At 35.7% G+C, this 27,839-nt stretch overlaps 1 protein-coding gene across 3 annotated transcripts in view; it reads right to left on the bottom strand.

The window, feature by feature from the left end:
• The window catches only part of LOC109084261 (proprotein convertase subtilisin/kexin type 6-like), a 65,493-nt gene that overhangs the window by 4,256 nt on the left and 33,398 nt on the right, over positions 1-27,839 (bottom strand). For 2 of the 3 annotated variants that reach the window (XM_042759453.1, XM_042759454.1), the window contains exons 12-20: positions 26,268-26,456; positions 21,846-21,982; positions 20,388-20,570; positions 19,199-19,301; positions 17,316-17,510; positions 13,383-13,472; positions 11,470-11,573; positions 7,418-7,547; positions 396-508 (exon numbers count right to left, since the gene is read on the bottom strand). In XM_042759453.1, coding sequence (XP_042615387.1) covers positions 396-508; positions 7,418-7,547; positions 11,470-11,573; positions 13,383-13,472; positions 17,316-17,510; positions 19,199-19,301; positions 20,388-20,570; positions 21,846-21,982; positions 26,268-26,456 — 1,244 coding nt within the window. Of the gene's footprint in view, positions 1-395; positions 509-7,417; positions 7,548-11,469; positions 11,574-13,382; positions 13,473-17,313; positions 17,511-19,198; positions 19,302-20,387; positions 20,571-21,845; positions 21,983-26,267; positions 26,457-27,839 lie in introns of all 3 variants that reach the window. The other variant, XM_042759452.1, reaches the window with a different exon arrangement.

Raw genomic sequence — 27,839 nt, 5'->3', positions numbered from 1 at the left:
CCTCCTGAACATCATGAGCAGATGAGTAATTGATGATGATAATTCTTATAATGTTCGATTCTGTTAACAGATCTATGCAAGTCCATCACTGAATCTACAGTGCCATGGATAAATCGATGTGAGCTGTGAGTTTGCACTCTGAATTGTGTTGTGTTGTGACCAGTGTAGCCTAATTCACAAGTGATTGACTCTTATGAACAGGAACTGATTCAGTGAATCGCCACAGTGACTCATGAATCTGTCTTAAATCAGTCTTGGGGCTAATGGTTAGAGAGTCGGACTTGGAACCAGAAGGTTGCAGGTTTGGGTCTCGGTACCGGAAGGGGTCTGTTTCTGATACATGTGGATAAAGTGGAGCACAACAGCAGCAGAGCTGGCTGACTGGAGGCACGTACCGTTGTTACAGGTGGCGTTCATGATGCAGGTCCGGCTGACGAGGCTGTATCCGTCCTTACACTGCGTGCAGCTCGTTCCAGGACCCTGACAGCTCAAACAGTGATCCTCACACCTGAAAACACACAGCAGAACCACACATGAGCTTCCGCTTTTTATGTCTATAAAGACTTGATTTGATAAATGACGGTGACAGATTTCCAGTGAGGGACAGCCATCAGCAGAGTCAGTGCCATGAATCATAAAGCGCTGCTTTAGTGCAGGGTTTCTGGGGGGGTTCTTATCTTTTTTGAAGGTAAATTTAAGACTTTTTTAAAGATCAAGTAAAGACAATTTTAAGGAATTCACTGAATGAAACAAAATATGCTCTCTAAACATAAATGTCCTGTACTAGCAAAGTTTGTCTTGTCTTGCAAATGTCTAAAGAGAAGCAAAATTACTTAAAATAAGTTTTGTTTTATGTGAAATTGATCAAAATGAGTTTATGATTAAAACGAACAAATATCTGCCAATGGGCTCCCAAAAGTATACTTAATTATTACACTTAATTTTAATACCTTTTTAAAACTGGCACAAACTCTGTAGTACGTTTTAGTATTACTTAAACGTATTAGGCTACTTTATTAAACTCTTGTTCTAATCAAGAGCTGAAGATGATATGAGTCAAACTGTGCCATAAAACAGATCCTGGATCCTGGAGGACAAACACTGAGCTCATGTTTATGGGGCTGAACTTTTTTTAGAGCTTGTTAATTTAACTGCCCAATTCAACACCAGTCCACCGAGTTGGTATTGATGCTGCTGCTACATCTGACAAATATCTCTGTACTTCATTTGTATGGCATTATTAACCTAATATGTATATTAGTGAGTGAATCCCTTAAAGGGATACTCCATCCCAAAATGAAAATTTTGTCATTAATCACTTACCCCCATGTCGTTCAAAACCCGTAAAAGCTTCGTTCATCTTCAGAACACAATTTAAGATATTTTGGATGAAAACCTGGAGGCCTGTGACAGTCCCATAGACTGCCAAGTAAATAACAGTGTCAAGGTCCAGAAAAGTATGAAAAGGCATCATCAGAATAGTCCATCTGCCATCAGTGATTCAACCGTAACGTTATGAAGCGACAAGAATACTTTTTGTACACAAAGAAAACTAAAATAATGACTTTATTCAACAATTCCGTTGTTGATGGCTTACGCTCTTCTGTATCAGCCGCGCTGCACTGTTGCACTGTTTGCTTTCAAACCAAAGCGTAAATACAGGTAAAAAAACGTATCCTTGTGGCACAGCTGATACAGAAGAGCGTATGCCGCTTGCGTACAGCTCAGAACTGCCAAAATGGCGCTACGCTGATTTGGAGAGACACAGAGAAGAGGAATTGTTGAATAAAGTCGCTATTTTTGTTTTCTTTGTGTACAAAAAGTATTCTCGTCGATTCATAACATTACGGTTGAATCACTGATGGAGGATGGAGTATTCTGACGATGCTTTTCATACTTTTCTGGACCTTGACACTGTTATTTATTTGTCAGTCTTTGGGACAGTTTCAAGCCTCCCTGGCAACACTGCGAGTCAAAATGTACCTTGTTTACTGTGATTTCTTGTGTCACAACTTTGATACGTGGTTAAATAATGTCATTAACAACTTGTCATATGGCTAAAAATGATGACAAAATAGAAATTTCTGAGTAAACTGTTCCTTTAATGTGGCATCAAAAATTTACATTTTACTGGTATTATATAGCCAACTAAAATTTAAGTTTATTTTCGAAAGAAGTCTCTCCTGCTCACCAAGCCTGCATTTAATTGATCAAAAATACAGTAAAAACAGTAATATTGTGAACTATTTTTACAATTTAAAATAACAACTTTCTATTTGAATGCATGTTAAAATGTAATTTATTCCTGTGATTCAAAGCTGAATTTTCAGCATCATTACTCCAGTCTTCAGTGTCACATGATGTCACGTAACGCACACAGACAGGTAGATCCAAATGCAGTATGTTTTATTAGGGCAATCCAAAATCATAAACAGTCCAGGCAGGGGTCAAAACCAAACATAAACAGTCCAAAACATGAAACACGAACATCCACCAGGGAACCAGGAAAACGCAGGGTGACATTCAACAAGGACTCCGTAACAATGACAGAAACAACCAGGGTATTTATAGACAGGTGCAAACAAGGTAAGTGGTGACAGCTGAACACAATGAACAGTGATGAACAGATAAGGCTAGTGGGAAATGTAGTTCAGAAGGGGGTGACAATCAGGGGAAGTGAGACCTATAGTGGCCACCCAGGGAGACACAGAACAGACACTGTGACATTAGCCCCCCCTCTAAGGAGCAGCTTCCAGATGCTCCCCAGATCAAAAAAAAAAAAAACAAATCAAAAAGACCAGGAGGGAGGTGGACTGGTGGAGGTAGAACAGGGGGAGGGATGGCGGGCCAGGCCCGTGTAGGAGAACAGGGACCGGCCGTAATGGCTCCACCGGCAGCCAAGGTGGACCCAAAAGTTCAGGGGACCACGAGGGACCAGACAGTTCAGGTGGCCAGGGTGGACCCGAAAGTTCAGGGGACCACGAGGGACCAGGCAGTTCAGGTGGCCAGGGTGGACCCGAAAGTTCAGGGGACCACGAGGGACCCGGCAGTTCAGGTGGCCACGGAGGATCAGTCCATCTTAGTTGTGCAGACGGCCAGGGAGGAACTCGCCACTTGAGCGACCAGAGCGGAACCTGCCCTTCCGGTGTCCCAGTGGAGACGTGAAGGTGCTCTGGACGGCCTGTGGAGACGTGAAGGTGCTCTGGACGGCCTGTGGAGACGTGAAGGTGCTCTGGACGGCCTGTGGAGACGTGAAGTACCTCGACCTCGGGAACCATCTCGGGCACCGCAACGGACAGCGCCTCGGGCACCGCATCGGGAATGGCCTCGGACCCTGCCTCGGGCACCGCATCGGGAACGGCCTCCGCATCGGGCACTGCCTCGGCCATTGCATCGGGCACCGCCTCGACCTCGGGCACCGCCTCAGTCTCGGGCATTACATCGGGAACCGTCTCTGGCACCGCATCGGGCACCGCCTCGGCATCGGGCACTGTCTCGGCATCGGGCACCGTCTCGGCATCGGGCACCGTCTCGGCATCGGGCACCGCCTCGGCCTCGGGCATTGCATCGGGAACTGCCTCGACCACCGCCTCCGGCACCGCCTCGGTCATTGCATCGGGAACCGCATCGGGCACCGCCTCGGCATCGGGCACCGCCTCGGCATCGGACATTGCATCGGGAACCGCCTCGGCCACCGCATCAGGCACCGCCTCGGCATCGGGCACCGCCTCGGCATTGGACATTGCATCGGGAACCACCTCGGCCACCGCATCAGGCACCGCCTCGGCATCGGGCACCGCCTCGGCATCGGGCACCGCCTCGGGCACCGCCTCGGCATCGGGCACCGCCTCGGCATCGGGCACCGCCTCGGGCACCGCCCTGGCATCGGGAACCGCCCTGGCATCGGGCACCGCCTCGGGCACCGCCTCGACCTCGTGCATTGCATCGGGAACCGCCTCTGACATCGCCTCGGCCACCGGAACCATCTCGGGCACCGCCTCGGCCTCCGGAACAACATCAGGCACCGCTTCGGCATCAGGCACCGCCTCGGGAACCTTGGACACGTCCACCTGGACGGCAGCGGCCTGCTCGGGAACGTCCTCCTGGATGGCAGCGGCCTGCTCGGGAACGTCCTCCTGGACGGCAGCGGCCTGCTCGGGAACGTCCTCCTGGACGGCAGCGGCCTGCTCGGGAACGTCCTCCGGGCTTTGAGGAACGGCTGACGCCTGTCTCCTCCCCCCTGCGGCCTCTATGATGGCGTGCCGGTGGCTCCTTGACGGAAGACTCAGGCGTTGAGTCAACCATCTTGTCTGCCAACACAGGTGTAGATTCGACCATCTTGTGCAGTGGTACTGGGCTGGCGGTCATCTCGTGCTGTGGTGCTGGGCTGGCGGCCATCTTGTGCTGTGGCGCTGGACTGGCGGCCATCTTGTGCTGTGGAGCTGAACTGGTGGCCATCTTGGGCATTGGCGCTGGCTCAGCGGCCGTGATGTGAACACTCCTGGGAAACTCTGGGATCTGGCACATCCTGGAAAAGTAACTTAATACTGTCTCCGTGGCCATCTTGGGCTGTGGCGCTGGGCTGGCGGCCATCTTGTGCTGTGGCGCTGGGCTGGCCGCCATCTTGTGCTGTGGCGCTGGGCTGGCCGCCATCTTGTGCTGTGGCGCTGGGCTGGCCGCCATCTTGTGCTGTGGCGCTGGGCTGGCGGCCATCTTGTGCTGTGGCGCTGGGCTGGCGGCCATCTTGTGCTGTGGCGCTGGGTTGGCTACCATCCTGGACTGTGATGCTGGCTCAGCAGCCGTGACATGAACACTGTTGGGAATCTCTAGGATCTTGGACAGCACAGAAAAAATAGTCCAAGAATGTTTCCGCGGGACGGCCGTCTTGTCCGAAGACACAGGCTCGGCAGACGTAACGTGAACGGTCTCAGGAACGACAGACGTGTGCTTCCTCCCCCTTCTCTGTCCGTGATGGAGAGACGGCAGTTCCGATCCGTCCCTCACGAGCCCAGGGTCGAAGGGGGCCCTGGTGGAGAGCGATGCCGGACCTCCTCTCGACCACTCACTCCTCTGCGACCTCCCCGGGTCCCACGAAAAACGACCAGGCGGGTTCCCTCGAACCAACTCCTTCTCTCCCGCTCGATGGCAGGGGGAGAAACCTCAAAAAACATACTGCTGGATCTAGGTTTGACGGAGTCCTTCTGTCACGTAACGCACACAGACAGGTAGATCCAAATGCAGTATGTTTTATTAGGGCAATCCAAAATCATAAACAGTCCAGGCAGGGGTCAAAACCAAACATAAACAGTCCAAAACATGAACCACGAACATCCACCAGGGAACCAGGAAAACGCAGGGTGACATTCAACAAGGACTCCGTAACAATGACAGAAACAACCAGGGTATTTATAGACAGGTGCAAACAAGGTAAGTGGTGACAGCTGAACACAATGAACAGTGATGAACAGATAAGGCTAGTGGGAAATGTAGTTCAGAAGGGGGTGACAATCAGGGGAAGTGAGACCTCTAGTGGCCACCCAGGGAGACACAGAACAGACACTGTGACACATGATCCTTCAGAAATCATTCTAATATACTGATTCGCTGCTCAAAAAGTTAAAAAGAACAGCATTTATTTAAAAAAGAAACATTTTGTAGCATTATAGATGTCTTCACTGTCACTTTTGAATTTTAAAGCATTATTGCTCAATTAAAAAAAGCTTAAACAAAATCTTACTGAACCCATACTTTTGAACAGTACTGTATGTGTACAGAAAACAACAGTTGCCTTCTTACAAAACAAGTTTTTACCCGTATTCAATGCTTATGAATCTTCAAGTGTGCATGACTGTCAACAATAAAAATCTTTATACAGGCCCATTATGATTTGAAGGGGCTATTTGATCATTATAAAATACACATGCATCTTATTGACCTAAAAATGACAGCTCTCTAAGGTCATCCATAACAGCTGTAGAGTCAAAGAACAGCTGTAAAACTGTCACTATATGTTCTTTGTCATTTGCTGTATATGAGTTCAAACTGAATGTCTTCCAGTGTGGGTTGGTTACCTCAGGGCCACACTTTACCTCTGTTTTAAGGCTGTCTGATCTATTTGCCTGCAGTGACGCTCAACCGGACTCGGAGAAGAACCCGTTTCTACTGCAATCACCATCTGTGACCTTCATAAAAGCCTCTATTTGCTTGAGACAGCATTCATAAAGCAAAAGACTGTTGATTTATAAACTGTGGAGTGGAGAGGCGTATCCTCTCCCCCTGCCCTAAAGCTGCACATTACAAGAATCTAAAACGCTGTGATGGAGCTGTAAATCTCAGCCATACATGAAAGATACACTTTCTTCTACTGTTTCTCTCTGGTATTATCTGAATAACAGATTGCTTTTCGACCATTATGCAGATAAAAAAACAATAACTTAAAATATATTTTATATAGACAATATATTTTTACAGAATTCAATAATATAAAACTTGCATACGAACTTGCATACGAATACAAAATAAATATTATATATTTAATATTTGTATATAACTTACATAAACAGTAAATACAATATACATTCTTATGTGTATGCATATATACACATAGAACAGTAATTTTATATATTATATACAATATATATTTATAGAATATAAGAATATATAATAAAAATAAGAATGTATAAGAATTCTATAAACATATATTGTGCATTTAAGCATATAAAATAAATGTGTATGTATACACAATAAATACAAAATACATATATATAATTCTTATATTTTACAAAATATTATATAAATAATAATATATATAAAAAAGTACGACATTTATTTTATATTTCTATTTAAATTTTATACACAATTAAATTTAATTATTAAATAATTAAATAAATTAATACAGTAAGTTAGTTTTTTGTATTGTGTGTGTGTGTGTGTGTGTGTGTTCACATTTCTGCCAGAGAGCAATAAGAAAGATTTCCAATGTAAATACCAAGCAAGCAATTCCTTAACCAAGGCTACATTTCCAACAACTGCAATTTCAATGAGACGGATAATCAGAAGCTAAGAATGCAAACATGAATTTTAAAAAAATGAGAAAAGCCTTGATGACATTACAGTCGGAAACAAAGACAAAGAGGATGACCTGACAGAAAGATGTTAGATTGGCTGTCTTAGTACTAGAAAATGTGCTTTGCAAGAATTTTAATTGTAACATTTCTTTAAAATATGAAACATCTTTAATCTTAAAAACCTAAGAAAAATGTTTAATCAAATGCATTTGCATTTTAAAGCATCATAGGTGTGCTCCAGCTGTCACTTTCAAAACTTCATTAAATGCACATTCATAATGCAAGAGCCCAACTGGTCATACAGTGAATGCAGCAGTACAGTGGTCATGTGAGACGTGTGGAGGACTCACTTGCGGCACATCCTCTGTGTGAATCCCCCCGCCTCTCCTCTGTAGTATCCGGGAGCACAGGTTCGGACGCACCGCCACTCCTGCTGTAAATAGTCTGGTGCACACTGAATGCACTCCTCCAGTCCCGGACCTGCAAACACATACACACCGTCAGCTCAGTTCTCTGTGATTTACATTTGTAAGTCATTGGGATCTTGACCCGAGGCGTGTTTGAGACGGCTGGTGAGGCATGATGTTAACAGTGCAATGTCATCATTAATCAGCATGAATACATTGACCGGATACAATAAACTGTCAGCTGAAGATCACAGAGAGGAGACTTTCTTGTCTACTTTCAGTTCTCTGGCCTAATCAGCCCATCTCTGAGATTAAAGCATTGTTACAAGAGACTTTCTCCCACAGCAGGTCAACCATGTGATCGCTTATAAAGGTAAATAAAAGGTTCTTTTATTCAGCAAGGATGCATTAAATTAATCAAAAGAGAATGTAAAGACATTCATGATGTTACAAAAGAGTCTGTTTCAAATAAAAGCTGTTCCCACAAAATTATTGGGCAGCACAACTGTTTTCAACACTGATAATAATCAGAAATGTTTCTTGAGCTGCAAATCATCATATTAGAATGATTTCTGAAGGATCATGTGACACTGAAGACTGGAGTAAAAATGCTAAAAAACAAAATATTACATAACACAAATAAACCAAATAAAAAAAAATATTAAAAAAAAAAGAAAATAACCAAAACCAAAAATTTGAACAATATTATAGTTTTTACTGTATTGCTGATCAAATAAATGCAGCCTTGGTGAGCAGAAGAGACTTTCTTTCAAAAACACAAAAAAACATTTGCATTATCTGAAATTAATGTTAACTATAATAAAATATAAAAATAATTTAACTTACAGCTAGTTGCCAAAGTAGCATTTCTCATTTTCATTTTACTTGATGTACTTAAATGACTAAAAGACAAAAAATTACATAAAAAATGCAACATAATTACTAAAATTTCCACTTAAATTAAAGTGAAAACAGAAAATATAAAAATAAAATATCATTCAAACTTTAAAGTATATTAATAATACTATTAAATAAAATAAATGATGGAGTTTAGATGGAGTATGTTGCAGTGCATTGTGGGATTGTCGTCTCCACAAATGATGCATGCCATGCTGCAAGTGCTTTATGTCGTAAAATGCTGTCTATCTAGACATCTCACTAGGGTTTTAAAACAGAGCCCATGATAATGAAGGTGGAAACAGACACACATTCATTCAGGTTAATCTGTCAATTTATTTCCCTCTGCCCCACTGTGTCTATAACAGCTCTCCACATTTCAGCGAACTTGGAAAGCAAACAACTCAGGGCTTATCATGCGTCTCTGGTGATTTGGTATAATGAAGTAAGTTAATTAAGTTCAATGGCTGAGCAGCAAGAGTGATACAGGACTCGTTCTCTCCTGCTGTCCTCAAAACAATACAAACACTTCACTCTTCAGTTTCTCACTGTGAACCGATTGGTAAGCAATTTAAAGAAGACATCTGACCTCATTCGTCTGCTTTTGTGTTTGAGTCTGCTCACATCCGTGATGTCCTGTGAGAGTATTGCACTGATTCTGAATGAGACTTTTGATGATATATCGATGTAAATGGGGGTTTCTCGACTCGTTTCTCAAGGTCTGCTATAGTCTGTTATTTTCTAGTAATCCTGATGACCTTGATTAGCTTGTTCAGGTGAGTTTGATCAGGGCTGGAGTTCAATTTTGCTAGACCTTGAGGGCAAGAGTTGAGAAACTCTGATCAGTTCATCTGTATTGAGCTTTAAGATACTAAACTACCGTGCACAGGTAGTTTCTTCAGCAGATGTCAACAAAACATGAACAGCCAAAATTTTGTCTGAAAAATAAGTTATCAATCTGAAATTCTTGTTTATTAAACTGCTGTATAAGTTTGTGCTGTTCTGAATTTATTGACTGTCTACATTTACATACACCTTTTTGTAATGCAAAACAAAATAATCAATATGCATATGTAGAAATGTATAAAAAAAATGAACAAACTGTGTTGTGTGTGGTATTACTGAAGTACATCATATAGGGATTAGGATAGGGAAGAGATGAGATGGGAATAGAATAGAATAGGATAGGATAGGATAGGATGGGATAGGATTGAATAGAATAGAATATAATGGGATATAATATAATATAATATAATATAATATAATATAATATAATATAATATAATATAATATAATATAATATAATATAATATAATATAATATAATATAACATATGCACATCAAACGGGATAAAATAGGACAGGACAGGATGGAATAGAATAGAATAGAATAGAATAGGACGGAATAAAATAGAATGGGATAGGATAGGGAATATAATATAATATAATATAATATAATATATATAATATAATATAAAAAAAATAAACAACATAAAAAAGCAAATAAAACAATATAATATAATATAATATAATATAATATAATATAATATAATATAATATAATAGGATGGGATGAAATAGGACAGGACATAACAGGACAGGACAGGACAGGATGGAATAGAATAGAATAGAATAGAATAGAATAGAATAGAATGGGATATAATATATATAATATAATATAATATATATAATATAATATAATATAATATAATATAATATAATATAATGGGGATGAAATAGGACAGGACAGGACAGGACAGGACAGGACAGGACGGGATGGAATAGAATAGAATAGAATAGAATAGAATAGAATAGAATAGAATAGAATAGAATAGAATGGGATATAATAGAATCGAATAGAATGGAATATAATATAATATAATATAATTAGGGCTGTCAAATGATTAATCACGATTAATCACATCCAAAATAAAAGTTTTTGTTTACATAAAATATGTATGTGTACAGGGTATATTTATTATGTATATATAAATTACACACACATAAATTATATATTTAGAAAATATTTACATGTATATACATTTATATATTTATATTCTTATATTTTATATTATATATAAATATATTTAATATATAAACATAACATATTCTTCTTAAATATATACATGCATGTGTGTGTATTTATATATACATAATAAATATACACAGTATACACACATATATTATGTAAACAAAACTTTTATTTTTGGATGTGATTAATCGTGATTAATCATTTGACAGCCCTAAATATAAATGTAATATAATATAATATAATATAATATAATATATATATAATATAATATAATATAATAATATAATATAATATAATATATATAATATAATATAATATAATATAATATAATATAATGGGATGAAATAGGACAGGACAGGACAGGACAGGATGGAATAGAATAGAATAGAATAGAATAGAATAGAATAGAATAGAATAGAATAGAATAGAATAGAATGGGATATAATAGAATAGAATAGAATGGGATATAATATAATATAATATAATTAGGGCTGTCAAATGATTAATCACGATTAATCACATCCAAAATAAAAGTTTTTGTTTACATAATATATGTATGTGTACAGGGTATATTTATTATGTAGCCTATATATAAATACACACACATAAATTATATATTTAGAAAATATTTACATGTATATACATTTATATATTTATATTCTTATATTTTATATTATATATAAATATATTTAATATATAAACATAACATATTCTTCTTAAATATTATACATGCATGTGTGTGTATTTATATATACATAATAAATATACACAGTATACACACATATATTATGTAAACAAAACTTTTATTTTGGATGTGATTAATCGTGATTAATCATTTGACAGCCCTAAATATAATATAATATAATATAATATAATATAATATAATATAATATAATATAATATAATATAATATAATATAATATAATATAATATAATATAATATAATATAATAGGATGGGATGAAATAGGACAGGACAAGATTAAATAGAATAGAATAGAATAGAATAGAATAGAATAGAATAGAATAGAATAGAATAGAACAGAATAGAATAGAATAGAATAGGTTACCTGTGCATGTGGAGCAGGAGACGTGGCAGGGGCTGCACTTCATTTCTTCCAGGTTAAAAAATGTTCCATTGGCACATTCTGGAACGCAGGTCATTCCTGCCAGACTTTAATCAGGAAAAGAGAAGAAGAAGAAGAAGCAGAAAAGAATAAACCAATACAGCAGAATGTGCAATTCACTGCAATATTTCCACAGCTTTAAAGAGCAAACATCATGAAAAGCAAAAACACCAGTTATTATATCAAAACTCTCAGCACATTAACATATGACTGATTACATTTACTTGACTTTTATGCACCTAAAGGCTTATTGACACCAAAAGCAAAAAAAAAAAAAAAAAAAAAAAAAAAAATAATAATAAAAACAACATTTTGGATATTTTTATATTTGCAAAAGATAAATCATTAATAGTAATTGTTATTATTACTGTAAAAACAGTGGACTTTCCATCATGTTAAAGAAATAAATAACATAATGGCAATAAGAAAAAAATAGTAAAGTCTTTAAATATGTGGAATAGTATATTTATATAACTTTATGATGTGCAATATTTACCAAATGATACCTTATTTCCAAGTTATCACTGTACCAACATGCACAAAAATATGTAAATCAGATAGTCAATTGTTAATATTTGTTTGATAAATAATAAACAATCAAAATGTCATAATTGCCACATGTAGACTCTAACTACAAACTATTCACACCAAGACTAAAACAAATTATATATTAGTAATTATAATAAGAACTGTTAACAATAATGATTTTATTTTCAATTTATATTATAATAATAAATAGATTATTTTAATATTTAGAATAGCATTTTTATGTCAATTTAATGTGTGCATTATATTATTAACCCTTAAAGGACATAATTTATTATATTTCAAGTTCACACTGCAACCAACTGTAACCAATATGTACAAAATAGACAATTAAATAAATAACTGTTATTATTTTTTGTTAAAAAGTTAATTACCATTATATCATAATTGTGAGTGCCCTATTTCCAAAATCTGTAAGTGCAGCTCCTTTAAGTTTGTGCTCTAAATGAGGCACAGACTACAACTAGTGTCAAACTCAATTATATTTTCAAACAAATCAGAGTTACCAGTGATTCTCAATCCAAGATGAGGCTTAATGTGTTTCTGAGAAAACAACTCTGCAGTCTTCTTCACGGTGGCTTGATCTAGTCTTGGCTAAAAGAGCGGTTTTGTTATGGAAGTGGGGTATTGTGGGTCAGTTGTTGAAAATGACAGGCGTTTCAATAATCATTTGAGCAAGTGTGACGCAGACAATGTGACTCTAAAAGACTCCAGGCATTTGCTCTCGATATGCGCTTCAAAACGCAGCGCATCACGATATATAACCCTGACAGATTAAATTCCATCAAGAGGTCACGGCGCAAAGCGTCCTGCGTTTTACCCTTCACAAGACCAGACTGCCTTTCAAGAACTAAAGCTGGTCTGTCTCAGTACGGCTCGTCTAAACCACAGCAAAGACAGCATGCATAAAGATGACCAGATGTACCCTAGATGTCCTGAACCCACACAAAACCCCAAAGCCTGACTTCTTACGCTATTTTGTCCACACCAGCGTGAGGCTACAGATGTCATGAGAACTCAGAAATCCATATATATTGTGCATGGAGTGCAAAGAGGGGTCACAGCTCTGCCTGTTAAACTCCATTGACTGCAAGAGACTTTTAAATGCTCAGTTGGTTTTATTTATGCTGCAATCAAGCAACAATCCACTGATGATTTTCAAATGTTCTTGGGCCGCATCTCGACTGCCACACTCTGAGAGCAGCAGTTCAACACGGGAAATGAAGCTGTGCACGTTTTTCTCATCAGGTTGTTTTGTGCAATTGCTGAACATTTGAAACTTGAACAGTTTTGATGTTTATTAGTATTACCTGAAGCCATCTTTACAGGCCGTGCATCTGTCTGCGTCTCGCGAGCATTTCAAACAGTTCTCGTGACACTTCAGACAACGTCTCTGGCCTGGAAAGAAAGAAAATGTGATGTGAAGCTCACATAGACAGTCAAAGAAAGGAATGCATGAACATAAAAGTAGTTCTGTCAGGACCAGTATAGTCAAAGATAATTGACAGTTAGCATACGGTTTGGATTGGTGGTATAGTTCTGATCTGGGCAAAAACTCCCTGCCCATCAATGTGGCTACGAGCAGGGAGAGCGGCGAAAACACCCTTAGGGTAAACAGAACACAACCAACATAAATTTAGCAGATATCATTCATGTTCTTAATGGCAATTTAAAGTACCAACATAATTCAAAATAAAGAAGGCTGATTCAACAAGGAATATCAGAAAACCAAGTCCTGACTGTGGACGATAGGAGGAGCTGGGGATGGAGGAGGGTACTTAGCTCCTGAGCAAAGCGATAAGCTGCTGAATAATACTGAATGGACCTTATAAGGATGTAGTGATAGGAGTATACTGATAGGTAGACGTGGACCATGCAAGCTTGACTGACGTGACCTGCCAGAGCTAACACTTGATTTCAATTAAATGGATTAGTCCATTTTTTATCATCTGTTTGATAATTAATGAACAGATAAAATGGCAAAACTATCACATCAAACAAGTAACCTAACTACAAACTATTCACATCAAGAGTAAACAAAATATACAATAGTAATATATTTAACAATAGCAATAATAACAGCAACTATAAGTTGTTTTATTTTTATTATTATTATAACAAAGTGAATTTTCGATTACATATTATAAAAATAAATAATTATTTTCGGAATAGTATATTTGTCATTTTACCTTGTGAATTATTTTATTAACACTTTAAGAAAATAATACATTATTTACAGATCACATTGTAACAAAATGCACAAAAACAATTAAATTAGTGCTGTCAAAATTATTTAATGCAATTAATGGGGGCGGGGCTAGGGTTGGCCACTCCCCTCTCAACTGCTGCTTCTGATTTTTCTTGACAAGAACTGCATTTATTTAGATGCAGAACATATTTGCGACCACATCAAACGGAGACTTTTCAGACGCACACTTCAACTTCACCTCAGCACCAGGCGCGAGTCAAACAAGTGCGGAAAAGCTACAGGTGACAAGGAGCTTCAGTGAACTGCAGACAGATGAGATGTTTTCAGGCCATATGTCAGAAAAAAAAAATCCTGTCCTGTCAGCAGCAGCTCTTAAAGCAGCCAAAATAACCTCATAACCAACTGCTGTGATGCTGTTCATCAGCAAACAAAAGAAAAAAAGAGGAAATCAATAACTTTTGTAGCTTAAGGGGTTCATCTATTTAATTTAGAATATCCCCTTCAGTCATAAAAAAGATGCAAATATAAAAAACAAATATAAAAATGATGACAAATACAAAAACTGTCTTTATGTTGTTTCTACATTAATTTTGATTGAATGTGAAATTATTGCAATATAAAAATATATAAAAAAACGTTAATATTAGGTGGGATTAATCACAATTAATTTCAGGGAAAAAGTGTGATTAATTAGTTATTATTTTAATCGATTGACAGCACGAAATTAATGGAAATAAGCTTTCATTATTTTTTGAATAATTTAAATTTTACTTAAAGACTTAGAGAAACGTTGCCTTAGCAACTAGTTGAAATAAAATGTTATAATTATATATTGTCGTTTTAAATATTTTAGTTATAAATATGCCTATATAGTTTTTATTTATTTTTTCAGTTTGAGTTATTTTACTACATTTTACAAGTTAAACTACACAAAAATTAGAAATGTTGCCTTAGCAGCTAGCAGAAAGAAATTATGTTTTTAGTTTATTAAATTTCAGTTAACGTTCATTTTATTACAATTAATGAAAGCTGCCAACTATCACAAATTGCAAACTATAGCCTTATGAGTCAATTATATTATGGTTGAATTTGCCTGCTTTCTTATTTAGAAAAAAAAATCTCTTTTTATCCCATGATGATGCATGATGTCATCACTTTTTTTGGCAGTGTTTTATTCCCAAAGCTGCCTGAAAGACAGACAAGGAGAGAGAGAGGGGTACAAATTTAGACCTTTGAGTTTTATATTACCTCTAATTATCACCCGAACAGCAGTGAGAGAAACATCTGGGCATCTGGATGCAATTCATACTTGGGTATGTGCAAATTTCATCTATTCACGCTGCCACTAAACACATCTGTTCCAGACGCACGGCTCCGCATGTGTTCAGCAGCTGAGGACGAGCGCACAAACAACCATAAACCAACTCAAACTCTCCGTCCTATCGCAGACGGACTGTGAAAGACGCTCAATCATCAGTCTGATTTGTGGAGATAACTAGAGCTCATCTCCATCGCAGCAGCTGTTATCAACAAGACAGAAACAACGAGGGACAATAAAGCCGCAGCACCACACATGAAGCAGAATCATGGAAAGCACTGACTTCTTTTACTCTTTGCAAAGTTCAGCCGTGAATAATAATTTGGACACCATTTACTATTTATTCACCCTTGAGTCATTGCAAACCTGTATGGTATTAGTTTTTGGGAATTGAAAAAGTAGAAGAATCTCTGTGGTTCTTTTCCACACAACAGCTGCTCAGAGTTTTCACATCTGTTAGGCTTCATAAATGACAAAAAACACTGTAAATAATCACAATATTTTTATATTTAAATGAACTACTTGAGGCATCATTTGTATGTTTTCGATGTTCTTTGGCCAAATTCAAAGGCAGAATCTTATACATCCTTTCCAGAGAACACAATCCCATAATGCAATCAGACAAGATCTATAAAAAAAAAGAAAAGTATAAGAAATGCTATTTATCATTATTTTCGTGTTTAAGCATGTAATATGATTGGAACACACATACACACACACATATACATATATATATATATATATATATATATATAATATATATATATATATATATATGTGTGTGTACAGTATATAAAAATTATATTTCAAAAAAATTCTTAAATTTGGCTTAATATTATTTTTATAGATTTATTATTAAAGTTATATGGGATTGAACAACATGTGAGTGAGTAAATAATGACTTAATTTTCATGTTTGGATGATCTACCCTAGTAAAGCATGGTAAGCACACCATCAAACCTAGGTAGCATAACTATGTTGCCTTCTAAGGGACCTTATTTTGTACAAATTCAAAGGTAAAATTGTGCATCCTTTTAATCCTTTAAAAAGAATGCAATCCCATGATGCACTTTAACGAGAAAATTATAAATGTAATTTATTTGAGCAAATGTAAACAAATTTAAAAAAAAAAAAAAAAATGAACAAAAAAATAAATAAACTAAAAAGCTACAATTATTATAATTTTTTTTTAATTTACATAAAACAGCAGAATGGTTATGTGTTATTAGAATATCACATAATTAGCTTGTTAATATGAGGATAATTAATGCATAATTTACAAATTTACTTTGGTTCATCATTAGAATATCACATAATTAGCTTAGCAATATGAGGATAATTGATGCATAATTTACAAATTTACTTTAACTGCTTCATATTGAAGTACTGCAGTCTCTTCTATGATAGATCGCTTAAGTTCCTCATTTGTAAGTGGCTTTGGTTAACAGCGCCTGTTAAATGAGTAATTGTAAATAAATGGGCAACATACTGCATTTTTTTAAATGAAAAAAAAAAACTCAATGTAAAAATATAATAAATGTAAAAATAAATATTACTCCTTAATAACAGTTTATTACTGACACCATTAGAGAAACTTTCTAAAGCGACAGACCGCTGGGTGGTATTTACTAGCTGCATGTGGTGATATAGAAGCTTTAGCTCAATAAAGTGAAGTGTAATGCATCAGTGGACATCCCATCTTCGTTGGACTCACTGTCGTCGTGGAAGCAGCCAACGGGACAGGTCTCCACACAGGTGCTCTCCTTCGAGTAGAAGTAAAGCCCTCTCCGGCAGGACCGGCACTCGTTCGGCCCGCGAGCCACACACTTCTCACAGCCTCGGTGACAGCGGCGACATCTGCGTGCCTCTCCGTCCTCAAAATAACCCAGAGGACAGTGACTAACACACGTCCTGTGAGGAGGACAAGAGACAAACATAAAGAGAAGTTGAAGCATAAATCTGTTTGACAATGAGGGAAACAAAACAGACTTTACTTTACTGCATATGTTCAATATACTGTATATAATAAAAGCAGGGATGTAACAATTAACCGCGAGCCATTTGAAAATCGATTCAAATATGTGACGATTCAAATTGGGTGAGATGCTAAAGAAATCACGATTCATTTAGGTGTAGGAGTTTATATGAATGCATGTCTGAGGGGAACTTACTATCTTTAGAAAAGTTTAGATGATATTTTTTCTTTTCATCTTGCCTCTGTATAAAGCATATTAAAGTTCATATGTGCAGGGCTGCTTTGTTTACAGCGGAAACCAAGGAAACGCTTTAAGCGCCACCTACTGGCAGAATGTGAATCTGCATCTTGGGGCTTGTTTTAAAATTTCAATTTAGTTTTGTTATTTACATTTACATTATATTTAAATTTTGTCATTTAGCAGAAGCTTTTATCCAAAGCTACTCACAAATAAGGACAATAAAAGCAAACAAAACCAACAAAAAAGCAAAAATATGCAAGTGCTATATTAGTATATTATTATAGTTATATTTCATTTTCATAAAGAAATGTGCTGCATTTTGTCCAAGCAATAATAAAAGGACACATTTAATTTATAATTTGTCTTAAATCAAATGGAATCATGAAATCAAAATCATGAATTGAATGGAATCGTGAGTTGAGTGAATCGTTACATCCCTAAATATAAGATACATATATCTCATATTTTATATATATATTATACATTTTAGATATATTATATTAAAAACATTTATTAAAGTAAGTTCATGAGAAATAGGACAACATTGTTATTTTAATATCATTGAGATACTCCTAGTTTTTTAACTAATATTTTGAATTTGTTTTTATTTTTATATTTTCATTTGAATTTTAAAGTATTTTTTTGCGTAATTTTGTCATTTTATATGTGTTTTAATATGTCTACATCAGTTTTTATTTCAGTTTTAGTTTTCAAGTTAAAGCTAAGCTAAATTTGTAATATTTTATTTTAATTCAGTTAAAGTTTATTTTATTTGAAGTAATGAACATTTGAACATTTTATGGTTTGAGTTTCAGTATACTATAATAGAAAAAACTAAGAAAAAAATCTCATAATATCGTTTGGCACAAATTTGTAACAATTTGGTTTAAGTACATTCATTAAAATAAGTTTAGGTATTTTTAATGGGCAAGAGGGCAGCAGTGTTATTATCATTAAGACACTATTATAGTTTTTATTAATATTTTGAATTCGTTTTTATTATATATATGTGTGTGTGTGTCTGTGTGTGTGTGTGTGTTTGTTTGTGTCTTTTTTCATTTTTATTAGTTTTTCTTTTAAGCACGTCTATATTTTTATTCATTTTTATTTTAGTTTTAGTTTTAATTATTACATCAAGTTAAACTAAATGAAAATGTGAATTTTTTCCTTGGCAAGTTTACATTTAGAATGTAATGTTATGTAATTTAATTTATTTCAAATAATGTAAATATTTTTTTTTTTATGATTTTAGTTTTAGTCAACCATAATAATCCTACAGGGCAAAATTAAAAAACAAACAAAAAAACCTCATACTGTGATTTTGGACACACCGCCCTTCACTATCTGTAACACCCATTCAGAGTTGAAATATGATTCTGGCACCTGCCGCTCTTGAGGCTGCCCAGACTGAAGTGAATGCAGTTGAGGCAGTGATCGGCGTCCGACCCGTCGCAGCCCTGATCTCCACATTCAGGATGACACGGACCTGAAATACAGTCCCAAACCAGCAGCCCATCAATCTCATCCACAGATGCAGTGGATAATATAACATTTATATTTATTCATTTTACAGACACTTTGATTCAAAGTGACTTGCAAATGGCTTGCATAAAGTCTTCAGAGAGTCAACAATATTCATTGTACACAATGTCAGGTTTATCAGAATAATAAATCTCATAAGGTTGATAGAGGATCAAATATAAGTAGTTAAGTCATCTTTGTTTATATAGCGCTTTATACAGTACAGATTGTGTCAAAGCTGCCTACAGTGTTAAAAAGGATAATAGTGTGTCGATAATGCAAGAGTAATACACGTCTAATGTACATTTATGTTTCAGTTGTTTACATGGTTTCTAGGTTGAAGACATCATTTATTTTACACTATCAACAAGCAACAGGTACCATCATATTTATATATAAAATACATACAGTATTAATTTTATCATACTATTTATTAAAACTGAGTCACATCAAAATCCTATCAAAATGTAAAAAATATTTTGACAGTACCAATACATCTTTTTATGTAGCTCATATTTGTTTGGCTTTTATTTTGAACATTCATTTTCTTTTTAGACCATTAACAAACACAATGTCCAGGATACATCACCTGATCCTTGTGCGTGTTTCTTCTCATTTGTAATGAGTTTAAAATACATTTTTATATATACACTACCATTCAGAAGTTTGGGTACGATTTTTATTCAAATTAACACTTTAATTTAGCATTAAATTGATCAAAAGCAACAGTAAAGACATTTATAATGATTTCTATTTCAAATGCATCCTGTTTTTAAACTTTCTATTGATCAAAAAATCATGAAAAAATTATGTTTACACAAAAATATGAAGCAGCACAACTGTTTTCAGTATCGATAATAATCACAGGAATAAATTACATTTTAACATATATTACAACAGAAAAGTTATTTTAAATCTAAATTAAAATTTCACTGTTTTTACTGTATTTGTTATCATATAAATGCAGCCTCGGTGAGCAGAAGATTAAAAAAAAAAAAAAATTCTCACCGACCCCAAACTTTTGAACTTGTCTAGAGATTACAGTGAGTACCATTATATTCCTCCTCTTCCTCCTCTTCATGTTCAGGGGCTCCTGGCACAGAATCTAGGTTTTTCAGCTCCTTGTCTGCTGTGGGATTCTCCAGCATCTTGGAGTGCGAGTGCTGGGAACTCTGGGATTGGTAGGGGTGCTCAGCCGTGCCGTGAAGGATGAGTGTCCACTCCTTCAGCTTACCTGACGCAGAAGAAAGAGCAAGACACCAAGCCATTAAGAGGGACAAAGAAAGTTCTGCTATGCATTCCAATGAATCACATCAAATCCAGACAAGAAAGAGGATGATCTGCAGCAGGGCTCAAAGGTTTGCAATAAGATAAAAATGTCAACATAGCAACATAGTTGATGCAAGTACATGAACGCAAACAATTCCAAACAAGCAAAAAAAGAAATCAGTGTAGAAGATGTGGGAAAATTGTCCATCTAGGTCTACTTATGAGAATTCATTTCGATTAGGATGCGGACTTGGAACTCAGCTGCCTGTGAAGTAAGAAAGCCAGCTTACTAGGTTTTAAGAACACAGCCAGTGTAATATGTTATATGTTTTATTGGTTCCTTTTTTGCAAAACATGATGTAAAAATTAAAGCTACAATCACTACATTTAGTACTGAGAGTCAAAGCGATTTCTGAAACAAAATTAAATTAAATTAAAAATATTAATAATAATAAAAAAAGTAATTTAAAAAGTATATATTTTTAATCAAATTAAACATATAAAAATTATATTAAATATTATATAAAATTAATACATGAAATACTTTTAATTGAAAAAATACATTTAATTTAATTAAATAAATATTATTTTTTTTATAAAAAATAAAATAACAATTAAAAAAAAATAGTTTTAAATAATAAAGAATTAAGATAATTATTAATGAGATAATTATGAAATATAAATAAAAATACATTTAAACTGAATTAAAAAAATATTAAAACAAAATGAAATACATAAATAGTAAAATAAAATAATAAAATATAAAATTCAATTCAATTCAATTAAAAATTAAAATAATTCAATTACAAATAATGAAATAATAAAATGAAATGCAATATTAAAAAGCACAATAAAATAATTCTAACAATGAAATGACGCGAAACAAAATTATTAATAAAATTAATAAAATTATAAAACAAAAATATTTAAAAAAATACTCAAATAAAATTAAAAATACTAGTTTTATAAGAAGTTGGGAATGGTGAAGAGTATTTCACATCTGCACAATGATGCAAAACAACATAATACAGTGTGAAAGCAAACTAGTACTGAATATTGAGCTTTATATTGAATATAATTAGGCTCTGAATTTGGGAATACAGTCAGATACGCAAGTCAGATGTTTATATTGTGTCTAGACTGAACATGATTAGCACTGCAGCACACTGACGTTAGGCTGTCTACACTGGAAGCATATTGAGCCTGATGCTGGTCTGAACCTCATTCCTCCGTTCCTTACCCAACACCTCAGGGTTACGCAGCTGAGACGGCGAGTCTGAGATCTCCAGCGTCCACGTGCCCTCCGCTCTCTCCCCCCAGCAGTGAACCGTCATGAACTCCCAGTTCCTGAAGCCCTCGTTGGAGTTATCAAACAATCTGGAAGACAGAAGAAACAGAGGTCAACGTTTCAGAGAGAATAATGAAAATAAGGAGATAAGACAACACAAAGTCATGTGTTACGCTGCATCACTACTAACAGCTCATTATTCACAGTGACGATCCCTCACACCCTGATCTATTAAATAGATCCATTAACTATTCAGATTTTCCTTCAAATAAATAATTACATAAAAAAAGAGACAAGCACATACCTTTTCAGGCTTTAGGGTAAAGCATAACAATTAAATATGACATTATAACTTTCTGCTAGGAGATTATCCGTTATTCATTCATACTAACCCTACTGTTAAGGACATTTTTAATGCAGATAGACTTAAACCTTCACAACCAACTGCACCAAATTATCGTGTATAAAACAACAAAAGAGCAATACCAAAATAAACGCATAACAGTATCTATCTATGATAATTAATGGACAGAAGACGCCTCTAGCATTTTATTTTACCAAACATTTTTGCCATTCAATGTTTAAAGAGACACGTTTCCTTAAAAAAATAAAAAAGAAAAAAAAGAAAATAAAAAAAGAAAAAGTTGTGTGACATCCTCCAAACCATGAACAAAACTATATAAGATTTTTATAAATTAATTAATTAATTAAAATGCAGTGTATTCAAAGTATTCAGACCTTTCAGATTTTATGTTGCGGCCTTATGCTAAAATACTTTAAATTATTATATACATTTGATTTTAGTGATATTTTTGCCATTTAAACGTCTGAAGAGCCACATTTCTGCCAGTGTAATATCTTCCAATACCAAAAGTTGTGTAATATCCTCCAAAACCAAGAAACAAAAATATTTAAGATTTAAATGAATAATAACTGTAATAATAGAAAAAAAATTAAAACAAACAAAAACGTAAATATAAAATAATAGTGCATTCAGAAATGTTAATATTTTATATTGTAGAATTATGCTTAAAATACTTAAAATGACTTTCTACATTTGATTTTAGTGACTTTTTTGACATATAAATGTCTGAAGAGCCATATTTCCCCCAAAAGTTCATTCAAAAAGCCATTAATTTTTTCACATTTTTTATGTTGCAGTCTTATAAAATAACTTAATGCCTTACATACCGCATGTTTGATTTTAGTGGCATTCTTGGAATTTCATGTCTGAAAAGCCACATTTCCCAGAAGAAAATTTGTATAACATCCTCAAAACCATGAATAAAACTATGCAAGATTTTTAGAAATAAACAAGCAAATAACTTTTAAACAAAACAAACCTTAAAGTTTTTTTTTTCTACAGCCTAATGCTTAAAATTATTTTACATATTTGATTTTTTTGACTTTTTAGTAGAACTGGAATCTTCACATTTTTCACCCAATAAAATATGTGTACTATCCTCTGAAACCAAGAAAAAAACTGTAATAATAGAAAAAAAAATTATAAAGTGCAATCAGAAAATACATTACATTTTAAACCTTATGTATTACATTTTATAGATTTGATTTCAGTGACATTTTTCTCATTCAAATGTCTAAAGAGACACAGTTCTCCCATTAAAAGTTGTGTAAAATCCTCCAAAATTAAATTAAACATTATTAAATGACTAGTGCATTCAGAAATTATTCAGACCACATTATTTATGTTGCAGCCTTATGCTAAAATACTTGAAATTATTTTATACATTTATTTTTGTTAGCATTTTTGTTTACTAATGTACATTGTGGTCCTCGGTAAGATTTGGGTGCTGAGGCAGAAGCAGAGTGATTTGGAGCGTGTGAGAGTTTTATTCATGAGGGTTATGAGGATGATGCTCAGGTTCTCTCAGTGCTCATAACCGTGCAGGAAAAACTGCTGAGCGAATACTAAACCACGCTCAAGCCGAGAGGAGAGAGATTTTGGAGAGAGCAGAGCGTCAAGACCAGCAGAGAGGATATCAAACTGCTGCGTGATTGACAGCACGAAGCTCCCTGTGTGACAGAAACCAGAGCAGCCAGATCAGACCCCGTCAGTCTGTGTGGACTCCTCTAGAATACACTATGGTAAAAGCAGCATATTACCACATTAGTGATTGTATGAGGGAAACCCAAGTTCTTGACACTACAAGTGTCTTTGGAAGAGACGCAAAACACAAGCTTTTATTTGTTTTGTGGCACATACAGGTGCATCTCAATAAATTAGAATGTCGCGGAAAAGTTCATTTATTTCAGTAATTCAACTCAAATTGTGAAACTCGTGTATTAAATAAATTCAATGCACACAGACTAAAGTAGTTTAAGTCTTTGGTTCTTTTAATTGTGATGATTTTTATATGACATTTAACAAAAACCCACCAATTCAACTCATCTCTCAATCTCAACAAATTAGTGACATGCCATTCAGCTAATCAACTCAAAACACCTGCAAAGGTTTCCTGAGCTTTCAAAATGGTCTCTCAGTTTGGTTCACTAGGTTACACAATCATGGGGAAGACTGCTGATCTGAGAGTTGTCCAGAAGACAATCATTGACACCTTTCACAAGGAGGGTAAGCCACAAACATTCATTGCCAAAGAAGCTGGCTGTTCACAGAGTGCTGTATCCAAGCATGTTAACAGAAAGTTGAGTGGAAGGAAAAAGTGTGGAGAAAAAGATGCACAACCAACCGAGAGAATCGCAGCCTTATGAGGATTGTCAAGCAAAATCAATTCAAGAATTTGAGTGAACTTCACAAGGAATGGACTGAGGCTGGGGTCAAGGCATCAAGAGCCACCACACACAGGCGTGTCCAGGAATTTGGCTACAGTTGTCCGTATTCCTCTTGTTTTAGCCACTCCTGAACCACAGACAACGTCAGAGGCGTCTTACCTGGGCTAAGGAGAAGAAGGACTGTACTGTTGGCCAGTGGTCCAAAGTCCTCTTTTCAGATGAGAGCAAGTTTTGTATTTCATTTGGAAACCAAGGTCTGGAGTAACGGTGGAGAAGCTCATAGCCCAAGTTACTTGAAGTCCAGTGTTAAGTTTCCACAGTCTGTGATGATTTGGGGTGCAATGTCATCTGCTGGTGTTGGTCCCACTGTGTTTTTTGAAAACCAAAGTCACTTGCACCCGTTTACCAAGAAATTTTGGAGCACTTCATGCTTCCTTCTGCTGACCAGCTTTTTGAAGATGCTGAATTCACCACCAAGAATGATTCACCACCCCCCCACACTGCCAAAAGCACCAAAAGTTGGTTAAATGACCATGGTGTTGTTGTGCTTGACTGGCCAGCAAACTCAGCAGACCTGAACCCCAGAGAGAATCTATGAGGTATTGTCAAGAGGAAAATGAGAAACAAGAGACCAAAAAATGCAGATGAGCTGGAGGCCACTGCCAAAGAAACCTGGGCTTCCAGACCACCTCAGCAGTGCCACAAACTGATCACCTCCATGCCACGCTGAATTGAGGCAGTAATTAAAGCAAAAGGAGCCCCTACCAAGTATTGAGTACATGTACAGTAAATGAACATACTTTCCAGAAGGCCAACAATTCACTAAAAATGTTTTTTTTTTTATTAGTCTTATGAAGTATTCTAATTTGTTGAAATTAGAGAATTGGTGGGTTTTTGTTAATTGTGAGCCAAAATCATCACAATTAAAAGAACCAAAAACTACTTCAGTCTGTGTGCACTAAATATATTTAATTCACAAGTTTCACAATTTGAGTTAAATTACTGAAATAAATGAACTTTTCCACGACATTCTAATTTATTGAGATGCACCTGTAAATGTTGAAGAATCTTCACACACTATTTTTCCGTACAACAACAGTTTAAGGTGGCCACATCTGTCAAGCTCCAAAAAAAGCACCATAAAAGACGATATAAACAACCTGTGTGCTATAATGAAAGACTTCTGAAGTCATATAATATGTTTGTGTGAGAAAACAAAACAGAAGGTAAGTCATTAATCACCGCACACTACACTACACACACAAGTGTGTATATTTTTGTGCGCAAAGAAAACAAAAATAACAACTTTATTCAACAATTATTCTCCTCCGTGTCACTGTCCACTACATCTCATGAGTGTGCATCAAAGACTGAGACGAAAGTGAAGAAATTGTTAAATAAAGTCGTTATTTTTGTTTTCTTTGTGCACAAGAAGCATTCTCGTAGCTTCATCTTCTCTATCGCAATGAGCTGCAGTGCTCAAGCAGATGATGCAAGATTAAACTCTTTCATAATTTCCTGTCCTCTCTCCACAATCCAGCCGATAAAAGGCAGAAACCACTGAAACTATAAAGCGGTTGTTATGAATTCCGCTCTATAACGTGCTGGTGTGTTCTGCATCACCTCTGAGCCAGCAGCTGTGATCGCGTCCCTGAGGGGGATACGAGGCTGATCTCCAGGTCTCCTCTGCGCGGGTGGACGATGAGGACGCGCACCACTACATGCTCCAGAAACACCACCTGCTGATCGGGCTGATCGCGGCAGCCGCTGCTCGAGATGCTGGCGTTCAGCTTCTGATCTGCTCGAATGTACCTGCAGAAGGATCCAAGGGGGTCAGCGGAGAACAGGTCCAAATGTAAAAAACAGATCTGCATTCATTGACACAATATTAAAAATGTAATAAAAACTATAATACTATCTCAATTACACGTTGTTGTTGTTATTATTATTATATAAAATAACACTGGCATAAAAATAGGCGTTAAAACTCATGCGCTCTATTTACTGCTTGATGACTTTTATGCTGCATTTTTGCTTTTTTATACAGCTTGGTAATGAACATCAACATCCACGTTCAATGTATGAAAAAGAACAGATCAGAATGACATTTTATGTTTCACAAAAGGAAAATATAATCTGACTGACACGAGGACGAATAAATGATAACTTGCAATGCAGAAAATGCGTTCTCTCCAATAAATACATCATTTTTACATTTTATAGTTGTAATATACTTAAGCATATATCTTAAAAACATTGAATAAAAATAATAATATATAAATACGTATATACTGTAGATTTAATACATTTTGTGTACTTTTCAAGAAGAATGGCAATAAATCTGGAAAAACAACACTACTGGTTTATAAAGCGAGAGATGTGAAAAACTAAACTACATTTCCCATAATCCTTTGTGCAGCTAGAGCATCAATCACACTTCTAATGAGGATTGTTAAGATAAAAAAGTAATAAAGAAGTATTATATTGCCTGATCCTTTCATTTTATTTCAACCAAATCATTTAAATCACATCGTAAGCATCAGAATGTCTGTTACATAACCTTCCCCTTAATAGTGTGAAAAACAATAAAACCAAGCACACATATTGTCATATGTACTCTTCCACAATGCTGTTTTGTGGCTCATTAAGCTGCGGGATCATCTATTCATTCAGTCTGAAAGCTCGTTTTGGATATTCAAGACTTTTTTCATTGAGAGTGACACTGTTTCAACAGCTTTATAATGGCGGCTGCAGCGTTTTATGGCTGTGCTGATAAACAACAGCACACAGATGGCAGCCAAATTAGTCACTTGAGGTCTGAGCCATTATTTAGCACACGTTCAGAAGCAGCATCACCCAGGAATACGCTAGCTGGAGATTACGCTACAGCCTCGTTTCAATCTTGAGAATGACATTCAAAGGAAAACATACTTAAAATGGAAAGCTGCGCCTCTTCAATTTAAAATGACTTTCAGCTGAAACACGGGGGAAACGCATCCATATGGAGACCAGGCATTCATACAGAAAAAAAAAAACTAAGTTGTTAGATATATCTTTAAAAATTATTTCAAAATATACATATAAATGGGCTAAGATTTATTTAATAATATATGAAAATATTTAATAAAATATATTAATATTAAAATAAATATATAAAGGTATAATTACTCAATTAATAAAAGTATATTTAAAATA

This window comes from Cyprinus carpio, chromosome A7 (assembly GCF_018340385.1).
Source record: "Cyprinus carpio isolate SPL01 chromosome A7, ASM1834038v1, whole genome shotgun sequence".
NCBI lineage: Eukaryota > Metazoa > Chordata > Actinopteri > Cypriniformes > Cyprinidae > Cyprinus > Cyprinus carpio.
The sequence above is the reverse complement of the archived record's forward strand: the minus strand, read 5'-3'. Positions and strand labels throughout refer to the sequence as shown.